This window comes from Zootermopsis nevadensis, unplaced genomic scaffold (assembly GCF_977971745.1).
Source record: "Zootermopsis nevadensis isolate Lab colony 2312 unplaced genomic scaffold, Znev_1.0 Znev_ptg000011l, whole genome shotgun sequence".
NCBI classification, from domain to species: domain Eukaryota; kingdom Metazoa; phylum Arthropoda; class Insecta; order Blattodea; family Termopsidae; genus Zootermopsis; species Zootermopsis nevadensis.
In genome coordinates this window covers 18,604,312-18,622,086 of record NW_028259143.1, presented here as the reverse complement: position 1 = coordinate 18,622,086, position 17,775 = coordinate 18,604,312, and the positions used below count along the sequence as shown (strand labels likewise).

Genomic DNA, 17,775 nt, shown 5'->3' with positions numbered 1-17,775 from the left:
GCCTATAGCTGAAAACTCTTATGCTGTGACAAAATGAACTCCCAGGCCTGTGTCTTGATTTTCCTAGAGTCAAGAAACATCTAAGTCCCGCTCAGACGAGAATACTCATAAACAGATTTTAACACATTTTAATATTATTAATAACCACCTCTGTTTTTCGTCGCTTCTCCAGGATTCAGCTTTTTTCTGCAGTTTCCCTGGGAGATTCTTGAGGGCTCTGGTTTTCCATGTATCTTTATAGAACCAATTACTTGATTTCGAGATTTTAATGCGTATCATTTTACAGCCGTTCAATATTTTAAGATGAGTGAGACATTTGCAAGTGCTTCAGTTTGAATCGCAATGCAAAAAGCGATGTTCCTCTTTAACCATAATCAAAGAATTTCTTCGAGTGCACGTCTGAGTCATGACGCGGATAAGCCTGGTCCACTTCTCCTGGGCCTTACAAAATATGCGCCATGTTGCCGATAAACAACGCACCTATTAATCTCATCATATCTGTCCGTCTGTCTGTCCATCAATCTGGGTCTTCCGCAAGAATCATCATGCTCTTCCCGACAGCACTGATAAAATTAGACCAATACAAGGCATTTTATACTTGGTGACATTTGAGGTTCTGGTGGCGGTGAAGAGAGATGTCGATGCTGTTCTGGGATGTGATGTCGTGTCAACTTGTACGCAGATGCCAACATTCCCGAGAAACGCTGTCTCCATGTAAATCTAAGGATCTCCAAGCACGGCCAGTTACATTCGGTATTGCCGTTTCTCTGGGCTTCGGATGAAACCTTGAAGCGTAACTGTGCGTGATTTTGTAGTCTGCTGGAATGCTAACCAGAACAGAATTCTCTTTCGCGCCTTCTGTGGGACTATCGGCCTCGTTGAACCTGGTAGGGGCATGACAATTTTACTAATAGCGAGCGGGAAAACGAGGTACCTCAAAAGCCATGGCCCACTTGGCATCTTTTCATGTCTTTCAGTGATGAAGAAATCACATTCCTGTAAGAACGCTTTATAAAGAGTCGCATTTGCACGTTTGAGAGGGACGTAAGATTTTTCAGTGCTAATAGTGCGACATTTATACAGCTGAGACGATTAGTAAGTCAGTCAATTCACTCACGACTTGGACTGTACTGCCAAGTGACACACGAACATCAATTGACTCCGTACCACTCCGATGGTGAGAGCAGAATTCTATTTTCCTGTTCATTCAGGGATTTAAGACGTAAGACGTGTGGACAGAGATGTCTCGTGGAGCTGGACCAGGACGACGGTGTAAAAACCAATCATTTCGTACATTTTCTGCAAGAATCGTTGCGGACTCGTGGCAAACAACTGAAATGTTGTTTGTAGGCGCGTAACTAACAGTTGTAGAAATCCGCTTATTAGCTTCGTCATGTCAGTCTGTCTGTCCGATTGTAAGACTCCAAAACCATTCAACGCATTTCAATTCGTGGCTAAGATCGGAAATTAATGACAGGCGTTTCAGGCGTGTGGGTGGCGAAATTTTAGCCGTTCCCCTAACCACGTGGGGTCTTCTCCGTGATCCCTATCACCCGTGTCCAAATAATAACATCAATCCCCGGATGAGTCCGGCGTCACTGTCGCCATTTGCAAAAATCGGAGACCAAATTATTTCCTACAATAACAATAACACTTCGTGTAGCCTTGACTATTCAACTTGGTGTAAGGAAGTCCACTGACTGAGAGACTTTGACTGCATTATTTATGGGTAATTAAAATTTTGTTATCAACCAGCAGTAGGCCTGCCCGCTGCCAGTCTATCAGCAGCGGCGTCCAACGCTCCGAAAGCAAGTTCGTCTGATTGGCTGTGTTTACAGTGACAGCCGCGGTCGGCGTGCTGCACATGAGTTTACCTCGGTTAACCGCGGGTGACGTCAGCCAGCCCTTGATCGGCTCTAAAGTGACTTCTAAGTTGCTGAACTAGGGGTTACCAGCAACAGTTAACTTTGGGTCGAAATTGTGCCTCTGAATCCACCTATTACCAACGCGCTTTTGTGACACCGGGCATAAACCCATTTGCAGTTAATAATGAGTAATTAGAAAATTTGAGGGGGGGGGGGCACGCGTAAGGAAAAGAGGTGATGAAAGAAATTTGGAAAAGTAGGTAACGAGCAATTTCAGCCCTGATGACGGAGGCAGTAAGGACCTTTGAAACGTCGGTAAACTTCTACCAGACTACAGAAAACAGCCATCATCTGAAGGGAAACGCATTTCTGAAGCGAGTAGTGACTTCCGCATACAAAATACAACGACCGCTCTATTAATAGTTGAATGCAAGCGTGAGTACACGTGTACTTACATACGTTCAACTCTTCGTCCGAAGAACTTCTCTGTTTCGTACATAGTCATTAGCTCTTTGGCATAAATGCCTTCATCGTCGTAATGTATTGAACACGTTACAAGCTGGAAGCTCTTCGCTTTCCCTCAGCAAAGGCAATGCAAGTTTTTTCTTCTAGAATAAAGATTATGTTACTACATAAATCTCCGTTTATTAACGACGCTCTAAGTGACGCTTTCAAGATAATAGCAGAGACTGCAAACATTTCAAGTATTAAGGCCGCGCTCACCCGTATCGACTCTGTTTATTGAAATTTCATGACACTGAAACGCTATTCAAACACGTTCACTTATTATTAATATCCTTTAACTGATATGTTACTTTGTGATCCTTATTAACTGTTCCTTTAAATTTAAGTAAATACGATAACTATTGTTTAATCGCGCACGGTTATACTATATTACGAAACTGCAGCACTCCATATCTGCTCGCTGAGGTTACGCTCTTGAAACCCCCCACTAACAGAAATACTGCGTTATGCGAAGTTAAGACCGTATGGAAAAATGGGGTAAGGGGAATCAGAGAATGACTCAGTTCAAAGAGAAGCTCTTTACAATATTTTGCTTAAATTTGGTTCACCTAATAAGTTAATTAAACCGCGTTTAAGTGAAGCCTCTAGCAGAATTCGTGTATGTAAACATTTGTCCGATACATTTCCTATTCAGAATGGCCTGACACAGAGAGATCATTCATTTCCGACACTTTCCAATGTGTAACCTTGAAGTGAGGCCTTCCGTTCCCTGATGAACTGCAACGCGCATTACTCCCATCCAGACAACAATTATTCTACGTTAATAATGTGCTCCCGACAACTACATTATACTCACAGCATGTTTCGGTCTGACATCTGACCATCACCAGGTGGCATACGATAACGATAAAAAGTTATGACAAATTTTAGTAAAATGCACATTAAAATGTTAAGAATCAGAATAATAAAAACGATCACATCTAGAAAGGTCCAGGTACTCCGTTTACAAGGATAGTTGTTAAGTGTTGTTTACATACTTCATGTAATCGACTAAATGATTGGTAATGAGTCTATATTGATAAATAACGATCAGTTACAGACTTCAGTGTTGGTCTCACGATTCGAATTCTCTGCCACTAAATGCCAAGTATATATTAAACTGTCGCTAACAGATTCTAAGAATGTCTTTGATATTCCAGTACGCCGCAGAATTACGAACGAACAACTCCTCAATACACATGTAAAGGTCATTGATGTTGTGGGTTTCAATGGCTCTTCTCTCGAGACTGCAGTCTCGGATGAAAATGTAACCGCAAATAACTATCTTAGGGGTAATTAAACAAAACGTGTACTTACAGGGAGAATGTCTTGTATCGATGTGGACATGAGGAGAGCTTGAGGCGAACTGTGGTGAAAGGGCCCTGTGAGGAGACGCACGGTCAAATGCTGTAATGCCGTTTTCTGCTAAGGGGTTTATACGATCGTGTGTATATTTTATTGACCGATTAATTTGGAGGTTTTACTTAATGAGATTGTAAATAATTAAATGTTTCCGGGGTTTTAATATGTATTTTTGCCTATGGTAGCCAAATAAAGAATTTTGATTGTGCTTCGGTGGGGCTACAGGAATATCCAATGTCGAAAATTTTGTGTTTTGAATTTGTGTTATTGGCTTCTGTAGCTTTTTTCAGTTCTCTGTGACCGGCTGAGAAAGTTTGTTCTGTTTGACCTGACAATTTATGAGGAATATTTTGCAAGCTAGATAATAAATGATACTGCCGTTAAATACGTCAGTTTGATGTGGTCAGTAATTTAAAATTTAATATGAATTTCCGTGTTTCAAAAACATTGGTTATTTTCCTGGTCCGAAGACAAGGCACTATAATGTTCGAGTTTACAGTTGTGAATATTGAATGTCGCACACCAGAGGGCATTACCTCCAGAAACCATCATGTCTGCTAACATCATCAAGACCTCGGCTCCAGGTGCCCTTACTCGCCGGGGTTTAAGCTTCCGGAAGTCCGTAGTTTTCTCGTTTTGCAGACGCTTCCACAGACGTAAGCATCCTCGGCAGTCACGTCGCTGATCGACCTTGTACCGATGAAGACACAGACCAACAGAACCGGCAGAATCATCTCCTGAGTCTGAGTTAGCTCAGTCTCCGTCTTCTCAGTTGGATGTCTGCACGGGCACTGTCCAGGCCATCATGCCTAGGCCTGGGCCTTGTACCGCAGACAATGTTCTAGTCCGCGCCGGGTTCGGGGCTGGTTCATACATCATACAGGGCTTTTTATGGACTTTATCGAGTTACTCTTTCTCGCAGGAAGGAGTTGTTCGAGGTTCCACTCGCCTTTGATCGTGACACAGTCCGGATCCGGATAAAATACAACCGACTGAGCTTCAGGCGTTAAAGAATTCATTAAGAATTGCTGGCATTTATGCAGTAAAATAAAAATGTATTAAAGACACGAAGAATGCAAATGGATCGGGCTACTTTTGGGCTAGACGAGAAGGGAAACATGGATGAAGATAAACTTTGACATCGGCGGATCCGGCCGGATGAAATTCTAAAATTCTGTCCCGTGCAGAGCTCTGTCTTCGCTGTCCTCCGGTGCGCCATAACGCTGTCTACTTCATATTACTTTTGTCATTGTTTCTTTGATTACATGGCTTGCATTCATAAACCATGATTAATCGCAATAAAATTATGAATATTCCGATCGGATGTGGACTTGCAACGCATTCCCCTTTCATGCCTTCTTCGTACCACGCACACAAAATGAACGCGTGTAGAAATGATGATGCCTGTCCTAATGACTCAACTGGACGGATTACAATGAAATTTGGTACTGGCGTTATGACACTCGAGTTTTCTCTAAAGGCATATTTTTCGGTGTCCCACGATCACTAATAGCAACGTGGCGGACGAACTAACTTGTGAGGTCTTATCGACACTAGAACCACTTAGCGTAATGTGGGGTCACACGGTGATGTTTGGTTAGATTTTCGAAGAATGTTCATCCGTGGTTCAGCAACGACGATATGGCAGCTACAGGAAACAGTAAAAATTATTGATTCTACCAGGATTCGATTCCATGACCGCGTGCAAATGAGATTAGTAAGCTAAGAGCAGAGCTGACTTCCCTTAAAAATAACGTTCTATATTAAGGGGTAACAGAGGGAGTTAAGAAGACGTGACTTGTGCACTTGGAAATTTAAGTTGCCTTAATAAGATAAGTGACGTTATCTTTCATTAATGTTTTATCTCTGAAATAAACAGATTAAGAGAAATTTCAACACGTATTAATCAGTTTTTAATACGAAGTTCAATAATCTCTAGATGTGTGGTGTTCTGTTAACAATCAGTTTCAAGTGAACATCTGTTTCGGCAGAAATGAAACAGAGTTTAAGACAACTTTTTGCGTGTTTTAGTGATGACCGTGGGAAGCATTTACTTTTGATTGCAACCCGCTCGTTCCCTTTTTCAGGAAGATTACGAGCTGTTACGAGTCAGTGAATAAGATTTACGTCGCCCGCGATGTGTTCCCTGCGCTTTTGTGTGGTAAAAATTTGATGTAATGATCTTCATTATGGCTCGGAGAATTCATATTTTGCATGTGGATGCTGTGTATTCTGATACGGGCTGCACCTTACTGGTCTCGTTCAAAAATAATGGTCGATAATCAAAAGGCACTCGAGTTCGGAACTTCTACCATCTTGGTCAGCTCTCGACTTTAGGAAGTGTCGACTTTCCTATTTACAATTGTAACAGAACACAAAACCCAGACTGGCGCCTTACGTAAGTGTGATATTAGAGCAATATATCTGATGGCCTACGGGCCATCTCAGTGGATCTTCAGGGTCCGGGAGCTGGCCTACTTCAAAAGGTCTGTGTACGAATGAGCAACTTACGCCAAAATACAGCAGTCTCTTCGGTTAGGTTAGTTCTCGCTCAAACGTCGGATTAGTCATCTTGTATAATCAAGTGAAAATATCGTTGTTTAAGTACGCATTTATCTTCTAATGAAGTTGTTTTCTTCGTGTCTTATGCAAATTCTACCAGGCGACATGAATGCCTGGTCCGCGGTACTGCGTTCTGCCCTTCCAAATCCATGATCCTATTAGCGTTACAAGACGATAATAAACCTTGACCGGCTCCGTCGGTAAACATGTGGACGTACGGACTTGCTCTGTAGAGTGCAGCAGCAGTCTGTATCTTCGAAGAAAAGCAAATTTTTAACCTCGCCTCAACGGAGGTAACCCGCAAAATTTAAGACGCGAAATCAGCAGAACATTTAAGTGTGAAAAACAAAATTAATGAACTCGAAACCAATTACAGAAAGAAAAATATTATATATTTATACATTCGTCTGTGGCTGTGCAACCCAGTGTGAGTCTTGGTTACTCGATCTTCGTTGGACTTCTTGGACGAGCGATTTGCCCTCTGAAGGCCTCTCTCTACCTGTACGCGTGACAGCACAACACATCTATGGCTTGAGTGTAATTCGAACCCACGGACCCAGTATCCAAGCGCACAAAGCCATTAGAGATTTATACAGAGTTATAAATGAATTTAAGCAATATTACCAACCTAGAGCTAATATTATCAAAGATCAAAATGGTAATCTGCTCGCAGATCTCTCCAGGGTTTTGAATATTTCTCTAACCAGGTGTTAAATGTTCCCGGGGCTCATGATAACACGCAGATATATAATACGTACGGCTGAGCTATCAGTGCCAGAGTCTAGCCTCAACGAAGTAGGAGCTGATATTGAGAAGTCGAAAAAGTGTAAATCGTCGGGTAGTGAACAGATTCCGGCCGAATTGTGTTCCGAGACGTACAAACTTATTTGCTCTACGTGGAATAAGGAGGAAATGCCACAGCAGTGGACGGGATATATTATTGCACCAATATATAAAAGGGATGATAAGACTGACTGTAATAAATATCGAGGAATCTCCCTCTCATCACTTGCCTGCAAAATTTTATCCAAAGTTCTTCTGGGGACCCCGAATCCATGTACCAATGAAATTACAGTTGATCAGATTTTATACATTCTCCAGGCACCAGAGAAAAAGTGGGAGTACAATGAGACAGTCCATCAACTATTTATAGATTTCAAGGTAGCCTATGACTCAGTTAAAAGAGGAACTATCTACAATATTTTGCATTTATGAAACAGCAACAACTGCCGTGTGTAATGTTCATTAGCTTTAACTCATTTTAAGGTTTACTTAGTTGCACACTTTTACACGATTTTTATCGTATATGAAGTTCAACTGACTTCGTTTTGAAACCAAGGACGCAAAGAGGCTGCGGTTTGGGTCTGTCTCGATTGGCATTATCCTTAGACGCACGACGGTATTTGGCGTCGTGGGCGAAACTCCCTCTCCCCCCAGTTTTTATCTCGAAATATAATTTTAAAATGGTCAACTCCATAAAATTACGAACGCGTGTTTACAACTGGAAACTTCGTTTTTAATAACAAATACGTGTTAATGTTGCAAATGCACCCTCTAAAGGAAACAAAGTAAACTGAAGAAGGAAAGGAGAACCTATGTCGATGACCACTAGAGGAGGACATTCATTAGTCATTCCGCCAGGAAATGTACCGACTCATCACACTGTCGACTTGACTGCACAGGCGTCAACCACTCGTGCAATACCGAGTATTATCGGCAGTGTGTTACAAAGCCACGAAAGGAAAACCACAATTTTTATTTTCTCCTGCTTTTTGTTTTGAATTCTTAACGCTCATTATGTTCTACTTCTCCCTATTTTTTCCATTCGTTCAATTTTGCCAAGTTTGCTTAGAGGTTAAATCAGCTTTGCTTAAACAAAATGATTGGAAGATGTCACATACATGTTACGTCTTAAACAATGTTTGTCCACACTCGCTAATATAATAATATAATCTATTAAATGTGAATTATTGAAAGCGTATTCCATATTCGTGTTGTACGTGCGATGAACGAGCCACTGCACGTAGCGCCTTGGACAGACGCCATTCAAAACGAAAAGCGTCCCGTTTAACGTCGGTCACCCCAAAGATGCAACGTCCCGTTCTCGTCGCTTGCGGAGGCAAGCGCATCTGACGGCCTGTTCTGATCGCAGGTATGACGAGCTGTCCCGAAGCAGCGTCCCACACTGCCAGTGAGCTGACAGTGCCCCAGGAGCCCCGACGGCGTGTGAGCATCGCGTCGGACCCTCCTACAGTAGTGGACGGCCGGCGGTCGCCGTACTTCGGCCAGGAAACAAGGCGCAGATTGAGCGTCGCTTCGTCGGAGGCGCAGGCGTCGGACGGACGCCGCAAGTCCATTCTGGTGCAGCACACCCCGGACACCATGAGCCTTCACAGCCAGCACTCGGGGAACCCCCATTACGTGAACCACGGTTTTCAGCACGACGGTAAGAATTTCTCGCGGTTTAGTCATGCGAAGTAGTTTTCATTTCTGACCAATACGAACACGTGTTAGTGCCCTCGTCTATCCTGGATTATAAATAATTCTTTGCTTCACTAATGCTGTTGTTCGCAGGATGAAACAAAAACTCCAAAGTCAAGTCAATTCTACTGAATTATAAAGAAGCAGTTGCATATTTCAGTTCAGAGAAAGATCCGATGATATTTGAACGTGTCAATTTCCGGTTCCATTGCTGCCCTCTGCAGTAAAATGTGTGTTCCGCTATTCAATTGCGTAACTTTGTTTTCTGTGATATTCAGATATATCACGTAGGACGTAACCATATCAACAATTTACAATCAATGCACAAATATGATAAATAAGACGGACTCTGTAAGTCTATCTGTTCAAGTCCCGTCCCTGTAAGACAATTTCAACCCTATTAAATGCACAAGCGGGAAAGCGTTGCACACTCAGCTGTATTTTTGTCTGAGAAATATTAATCACGGGGTGGATCGAACCAAGAACCATTTCAAAAGAGTTATATTAAGTCCCACCTGTCTGGGTCAATAACAGTGCTGCAACGTTGAAGTGGATTTCTCAGACTTTCACCCTCATGAAAACTCTGGGAATCGAAGTCAGCATTACGTAAAGTGGTGAGATGTTTAATGTTTGAGACGTACAATTGAAAACTATCGATAATTGTAGAGTTGCCCTGACATATCTAACACCTCCGCACAGTAACGAAGATGGTGCCACATAACAGTTAATGCAGAGAGACACACTCACATATATTCACCTCGCCTACCCCCGGAACCTTCTCTGCTGTTCGCCCGCCCAAATTCTAATTGCCGAGAGAAATGTTTGCGTGTCTGGGGCGTGCAGCACTCACGGGAGACACAGTAATGCATACAAAATTTTAGTACTGAAACATGAAGTGAGGAGAACACTTGTGTGGCCTAGACGTAGGTGTGACGATAATATTAAAACGGACATACGATGACGTGGGCTGAATTTATCTTTCTCAGGGAGGGCCCCAGTGACGGCCTCTTGAAGAAAGATCGAGTTCCCTGGGTTTAGTTAGTTTTTGCATCTAGAAAGAAATAAAGCACGCTCGATAAGCGCTTGGTGACAGCGCACGAACTGATGCTGTCGTCAATTAAGATTAAATGCTTCAAGCAACAGTTTCAGCTGCTGGAAAACGATAAATTGGATTGAAGCGCCCGCTGATGAAAGCGGCCCTTGTGCAAATTACTGAGAAATTCTCGTACACTTTGCATCGTGAATTGAAACGAATAGCCTCCCCTCTTTGCTAAAACAACTCAATCATTATCTTTATAATTTGGGCATCCTTTACTTATGCAGCAGGAGACAGAGAACGTGTAGTCCCTTCCACTGATACCAGTCGAACTTCAAGGTACAACACATTCTCGGTTCAAAAGACAGTCTGATTATCGCAGACGACCGACTTCATGAGTAACAGACGTCCTAAGAACCTTTGGCGCGAGTTTGTCGCTGGCGCCGTGTTCAAGAGCTGAAAGTTCAGTAAAAGACATTATTTTCGGACAGTAGGCCTAATCATAATTCAGATTTATTAATTTTTGAAACATCTGTACGCGTGTGAGAAAGCAATTTCTGTGTTTCATTTCCCACAAGTCGAGAAGAAAGTGTATTGACCCCAGGTCTTCAAAGGTTCAGAACTTTTCCTGTAGCCACTTCTACTTGTCTGTTCTTAATGGAGCAGTAAATCCGTGCATGATGGTCTGACTAGCGCATTAAGATGTACGGCGCGCAGAAGACTTCAAGTTATGGCATAACTCCGAAGAGCATTGCGCTCTTTTGAGCACTCCTCCGGCAGAAGACGTGTCACGACTGCGCTGTCCAGAAAACTAAGTGGCTGCTGAAATACGGAGAAACATTTGTGTTGATTCTTTCATTCCACGAACTAAAATATACCCAGTTCCAACTAATTATGTGACTTGTTATTTAGAACAGTATATTCGAGTTCGTCATTCCCTTAAACCAGGTCCTGAGTAAAATAAAAAATGCACGCTGTTCCGTAAGTCTCATAGAAGCGGAGTTTGTCCGATTTGATTTTAATGGGTAAACGTAAGGATTTGCCATATGTCACATTAACACGTGAACAAATTGTCGTCTCTGTCAGATCGATGCACGCATTCTGACGCACACTGAGACCCAGATATACAATCAAACTTTATTCATACCCGACGGCGACAGACGCAATGTTTATACGAAGCCAAGTCAAAAAATAAAGACAATTTTATTTACGTTTTGGCAAGAAAACCAGACAGTAATTTCATGTGCGACATCTTCTTTTCAGCAGAGTGTGAAACTTGATCTCTAAGACCTAAATAATGGATAAAGATTGTCCATACACGATAACAGGGTACTGAAGATGGCTGTAGAAAACTTCATGCAGAGGAGTTTCGTAATTTGTGATTCTTACGAAATAATACCCAAGTCATCGAATCAAGACGCATGAAACGCAGACAGCGCTTCAAAGTGAAGTCTTAATTAAAGAGACCACTTTCGATGCTTAGGCACAGATTGGAATCTCGTGGATCTCAGAGAAATATCGTGTGAGGTTTTATACTTCCTGTGGCTGACTGCAGGGGCCAGTGAAAAGAATCTCTTGAACGCAGACGAGTGACTTACTGACTAGTTAGTTGAGCGAATATTAGCTTCTTAAGAAGGACCCTGCTTCGTGCATTTAGACAGTTCACACTTTCATTATCATCGACGTAACTTAGATTCAGTCCTGAACACAAGGTCGGGAGGTAATCTACAAGACACGCAACGGAAGGAAAGAAGGAAGCCACCTTACAAATCCCCACTCATGAAGTAGGCTAACGGTTCTTGCAAGCGATAATAATGCGACGCCTGTGCTCATTACAGACGGTGGCAAGCCAGCAAATGGAGAAGGACCTCACAAGAAATTCTCAATGACGGAGTCGATGCACGAGAAGTTGAAGCTGCCACTCCCTGACAACATAGAAAAGTAAGTAAATTTTTGTATCTGATTTGCAAGTCGCGCTGTTTCTTGTGCAGTTTCGAAGACTTATCCAAAAAGTAGTTTATTACGAGGCCTTCTATAAATCTTGTACTCCTGCAATTTGATTATTTGTCTTCTCGTCTTATCCGGTTGTCAGCAGTGGTTCATAACTCGCAGTGCAAGTAGCTGGCTGCTGTAAAACTGCTTATACATTCAAAAAAAATAAACAAATTCCTTCGTGACAAAAAAATTGTGTTCTCTTTAATTAGTATTACGGAATCTATTGATGTGTTCCAATTTTGGTGACTAATTTTCCCTCTCACGTTTGATCTACCACGATTTAGGCGTGTGGTGAATTAAGTGTGGAATATTCTTTAATACAATATGAAACGCTCGTTGAATTTTAGTGATCCGTCTTCGGTATTAATATTTTAGTGCGTCGAGAATAGTTATTTTCATCCGCGAATAAAATGCTGTGTGTCGGAAGATACAAAAAGGAATCATATAAAGGCATCCGGTAATTGTCAAAAGCTCTGCGCCTGGGTGAAACTTCAGGATGGGTCATTCTTACTTCGGCAATTTTGCTATGACGTTTGTACCCCAGAGGCAAACACGCCATTATGAGTCTTGAAATGCCGAAGGGTCAGATAAACGCTCCTATTCTACACGCATTGCTGTCAGAGTAACCCAGTGAAATATGTACGATATTTAATGTTTTCGAGGTGGTGGACATTTGGCTTGTAATCCTTTGGATTATGACGCCGTAAATTTGCAAGTCTCTTTTGTAGGCATTTATAGTTTAAGGGTAGAAGCGAATATGAAGGCTTCAAGTTGCTCCAACGCATTGTCGTTCGCCTAGAAGCATCTTAATCTGGAAGAGCGCTTCACGTACGACTCAAAGCATTTCGCTGCTTGGGTTCAGATCATTTCTCGACTATTCGGTGTAAAGGGAAGGATAAATAAATTAATACAGAAATTAAGATATAAACGAACGAATAATTAGTTCAAATGACTGGATTATTCTGTAACATTCACTCCGGTACTGCGTTCTAACCCACCTGTTTTGATAACAAAACAAAATAAAGTGCATCTACTGGAATGCAATTAATTTATTATACGTAAATTTAAAAACAAAAAGCTGAAGACAGAATTATAAATTTGTAAAGGAAAATATTATCATGTGCGTATAAGACGGAAATATTGCAGAATTTTAGCCGCGTAAAGACAGTGGCGGACTACTTGGAAGAATCGGGTCAAACACTGTGGAGCTTCATTTCCTGGATGTCCGCCATTGACCGAGAAGGTCTTCGCCGTCCGTAATTATTTTATATCCCTCCACGAACTGGGCAACTGACAGGATCATGAAATTCGCAGGTCCTGGTGGTTCATCTTCTGCAAGAGGTGCCGCCAGGAGGAGGGCGCACCGTCCTGGGAGCCGCCGATGTGGCAACGGCTCTGTCCGTACCCGTTCTGCCCCACGTACCGACAGTTCGCGCGGATCCTCTCCCTGTTCCTCATAGGGCTCCTATGTTGGGGCATCGTTTACGCTGTGTTGGGCAAAACCGCGGCTCCCGAAGGCCAGCTGTTCGGGCTCGCCGTCCTCTGCATCGCCGCGCACTTCGGAGGTTGGCTGATGTCTCTCACCACGCTGCCCGCCCTCATCGGCATGCTCATGGTTGGAATCCTCTTCCAGAACGTCGGGCTGGTCCACATTGAGGGCGAGTACAATGAAGTGGTCACGGTGCTCAGGTACGTTCCTCACGACGCCTTTGATGTAAGTTGACCCTGGTCGAGCCTCACTAGCGCTTCAAACGGCAGATTACCAAAGTTATGCTCAATTTTAGGTTAGAAGTGTTAAATTGTAGAAATGTATGCGATTTGCTATCTTAAAAATTGTATTTTATTCCTGGCTCAATGACCATTACTTCTTACTTTGCGCTATAAAACTGAAAACAACTTTAAAATTATCGCATGGATGACACGTTTTTGTCAACAAAGTAAATATCGCAACAAAACTGCGTATTTTCCACGATCTATAACCGTGTAAATGTTCAAGGCGAAATATTAAGTGTTCCCAATTTCACCCGCCAAGTTGTTACAACTGACGGTGGTCATTGAAAGGTGAGGTGGCCTCCAACAGCACATCGTTTTCACTTATCAAGTTAAATTTTGCATGTCTTTCCGACAGCCGATAACCATATCCGCGAAGGAGACCAACAGAAGCCAGCAAAACAGGGACACCCCGGAAACAAAGTTTTGACACCGTAACTAGGTCCCACTTTTAGCCACTGCAGACAGACAGAAGCAAGGCTTTGGAAAGAAGATGCATCTCTTAAGGATATTCTAGCAAAACAGAAATCAAGCGGTGCTACTGATGAGTCAAAAGCACAATGCGTATGTAAGATCCGGTAAAATCCGGTTGGTATTTGCTCAACAGCAGAGCGTGCTCTGGTAATAAGCAACAAAATAATGCAGGAGACTCGAGAAACTCATGCACCCACTTCAACATGGCACGTCCCCGCAATGTTGCATTTAAGAGATTAATAAGATAGCTCTTATCTATCAGATCTTAAGCTGTCTCAACCGCTTACATGTTAATTCGCCAACTACTGCTAATTGTCTGATAACACCACGAGAGCTCATCTAAAAAGCCGTCAATAGAATGCAAGTACCTGTTACGAAATGGCTCGACTAGTATTAAGGTCACACGAAACTACACGAAGTGTTCATATACGAGTAAGAACCTAAATTTACAACACATTTGAGTCTGTTTAAGAACTGTCAGTAAAAATAAAGCTGTCAGAAGTGCTTGTGGGGGACAGAGGCGGCCCCAAAACCGGTCTGAACGCGGAGGCTATGAGGGAAATATGTTGCGTCTACCAGGCATCAATCCGTAGCCGGTTCGTTACTTTTCTGACTGATGAGCTCGGCGCCCTCTCAGTGGAACGATAAGTTATGCCAGATAAGACAGGGCTCATGTCTGTGAAACGTCTGCTCTATATGGGGGAGATTGCAGACGTACAAAGTTTAGTGGTGATCTGTACGTCCTTAAGCAATGATAAAGTTCATATGAGCGTGGGTCTGCAAACCCTTCGTTTTGCATGCGAGTATTAGATGTGCACCAGATGCCACTAGCAACACTCGGCCTCAAACTGCACTGCACTGTCGGTCCGTGATCTTCATCCGCACACATGACAAGGTCAGCCATCACACACAGATGGTGACTTTGACCAGCGCCATTTTGTATACTTCTGGCATTTTTGCCGTACGACGCGTCCTCAATAACATTATTCGTGACCCCTGTGCGGTAGGCAAATTGACGTACAGCCACCAAGCGCTTTGTCCGTGTAAGAAGGACCTCAACTTGAAAACAAAGGATAACCACCCCGCGTAGGAATGCATCCGATGTGATGACGTCTCGTTTTTATGCGTTCCTTCTTGGTCATGTCCGTCTGTCCGTATGATTGAACTCGAGAACGGCTGGACGAATGAGAATGGAATTTGGACTGGACATTATGCCATTTGAAATTGCCCTAAAACCGTACTTTTCAATTTTCTACAAGAACGGATTGGCGCATTAGTTGAGTGCTAGAGTGGACATTACAGAACGAGATGAAGATTCAAAACTTTGAGGGTGTGACGATGTTTAATCGAAAGTCTGCAGCCTAGCTGCAGAAAGCATGAACAAAATTATGCCATAACTTTTTGTTGTTGCTAATCTATAAATATCAGTAGTCTCTCCTTCTCCTTAGATGGAAGCCTTGGTGCATTGCTACTCTCTGGAACGTTCTGATAATCTTATGAATGAAACAGACATATACATTTAAATATAATCATAACAATTACAAATGCCTTGCATGCGTCATCTTCCCTATAGATCATTTATAAGCTTTGAAGCGATCTGGTTAATAACTGATAAAATGCATCTAATTTACGAGTAATTGACTGTCAACAGTAATTTGTCTCATTAAAATTTTGTACTTTGTTATTTCATGATCAACTTGTGAAATTAATTTCCTATTGGTTGTAGAGACCGGTCTTACAACTGCGAAGTGTTCAGTTGAATGAAAATTAGATTTAGATTTTTTTTTTTTTTTACAAAATTGTTGCTGTTTGAGTTGAACACATTAAGTGCATTTCAACATGCCTAATAGCCCATGGGAATTCTTATGTGAGTAAGCAAGTGATCAGAGCCTCTAATTGGTGCACTGCACTGACCTGAAGACGAATTTAATTTTCTAAAAGTACAGAGAATCATAAGTTTATAAGTTGTTATTGAAAGTTACACCTTAAATTTAATATTATTTGCTTATTTTCAGTTTTGTTAATTTGCGTCTTTTCTCAGCTGGTAATTAATTCTTGGAATGTGGCATCTGTTTGTAGAAAGGTAGCTCTGGTGATCATCCTCACACGCGCTGGTCTTGACCTCGACCCCGCAGCCCTCAAGCGTCTCCGTATCACCGTTCCGAAGCTCGGGCTCGTGCCTTGGCTGGTGGAGTGCGTTGTCGTTGCTGTCATGACCCATTATCTGATGGACCTGCCATGGATTTGGGGATTTCTCCTCGGGTACGTGTGCTCATGTCAACATGTCCAGTTCATCAAAGAACACACATACACATATATACACACTCAACTCTCAATGTAAATATGCTATTTGTTATGTAAGCGATTAACAGGCTTAAATTACAGTGACCACGTACAATCATTTACACATGGTATCTGATTGTCGGAACAACCTGCAATTGCTTTCTTAATTATAATAATTAGGATTGATACATTCTGGATTATCTTCAAACACTTTTCCACATACATTGTTTATGGAAAGTTTCTTTGAGATTAGTGCCTGAATTCTGAAGTTATGAAGGATGGCAAACAGGCATTTCAAGGCCCAAGATGGCAGTTAATCTGTTTGTCTTACTGCACAGTAGCAAAGACCTTACCAAGATTCCCCTAAAACGCTGGCAAATCAGAAGGACCTTAATGTTTCAGATCTGTCATAGCCGCCGTATCTCCTGCGGTCGTGGTATCTTGTCTCTTCAGACTGCGACAGAAGGGGTACGGCATGGCAAAGGGAATTCCGACACTTATCATCGCAGTATCTGGTATTGATGACGCAACATCAGTGGCCATCTTTGGCATCATCCACAGTATTATGTTCACTTCAGGTAAGAATAAGAGATTATTTAGCATCTTAAAAGTTCAGACAAAACGGAGTTCCTTCTTCATAATATTATTAACATCCTGCGACTGAATGTTTCTCTCTCCATCTCATAATTTGTTATTATAGATCCTAATTTATCATTTGTTACAAAACTCAAACTGAACAACATTGTATTAGACCCCACCCCCACATTAATGTTTTAAAACAAAAGGAAAGATTATTCCACTTCTTAATTAAAATGCTACCACATATGAAACACACAAATGAACAATTTGTATATTATAATTTCCATTTTTACTAAAAGAAAAGGTGGAACATGTGACACTTCACATTCTTGTCATATAAATATATTTTGGATGTCTTAAATGTAAAGATTTCTGGCATTTCCATCAGATGGCTGATATGCATCTTTAAAAAAATGCTCATTTTAACCTTAGTTATTGCTTTTCAGATACACTCGTTTTCCAAATAATACAAGGACCACTGTCCATAATTGGAGGCATTGGATTTGGAATTCTTTGGGGAATATTAGCTAAATATGTTCCAGAAAAGCAAGATGTAAGTTCAATCCAATTCTGTAATTCTGATGGCACTTGTCATGTTGGAGAAGGTCGGAAGACACGGAAGTGCCTCGACTAGACGCTTCGTGACCTCCGTGGACAAACCAGAAAGTCGTTTCATTACGGAGCCTCCAGCCCTTTCCTTATTGATCTCAGACATGACACACGTCACAAACTATGAAAAACTACTGTCATTATTTTCCTGTTTTCTATCACCTTTACGTTCTGTTTTACACTGCCTCGTCACGCACATGCACTCAGAACTTTGCCGACAACTATCGCGTTATTAATGGTATTGCACGTATTCAA

General features: G+C 42.0%; 2 protein-coding genes across 4 annotated transcripts in view; one reads left to right on the top strand and one right to left on the bottom strand.

Moving 5' to 3' along the window:
• The window catches only part of LOC110833908 (uncharacterized), a 37,511-nt gene extending 33,751 nt beyond the window's left edge, over positions 1-3,760 (bottom strand). Inside the window, exon 1 of the mRNA XM_087347516.1 lies at positions 3,687-3,760. Within this exon, the coding sequence (XP_087203642.1) occupies positions 3,687-3,716 (30 nt within the window). The 5' untranslated portion in view covers positions 3,717-3,760. The remainder of the gene's footprint in view (positions 1-3,686) is intronic.
• The window catches only part of Nha1 (Na[+]/H[+] hydrogen antiporter 1), a 42,249-nt gene that overhangs the window by 19,212 nt on the left and 5,262 nt on the right, over positions 1-17,775 (top strand). For all 3 annotated transcript variants that reach the window (XM_087347512.1, XM_022072494.2, XM_087347513.1), the window contains 6 exons: positions 8,446-8,739; positions 11,649-11,751; positions 13,120-13,494; positions 16,129-16,311; positions 16,735-16,910; positions 17,358-17,464. In XM_087347512.1, coding sequence (XP_087203638.1) covers positions 8,448-8,739; positions 11,649-11,751; positions 13,120-13,494; positions 16,129-16,311; positions 16,735-16,910; positions 17,358-17,464 — 1,236 coding nt within the window. In that variant the 5' untranslated portion in view covers positions 8,446-8,447. The remainder of the gene's footprint in view (positions 1-8,445; positions 8,740-11,648; positions 11,752-13,119; positions 13,495-16,128; positions 16,312-16,734; positions 16,911-17,357; positions 17,465-17,775) is intronic.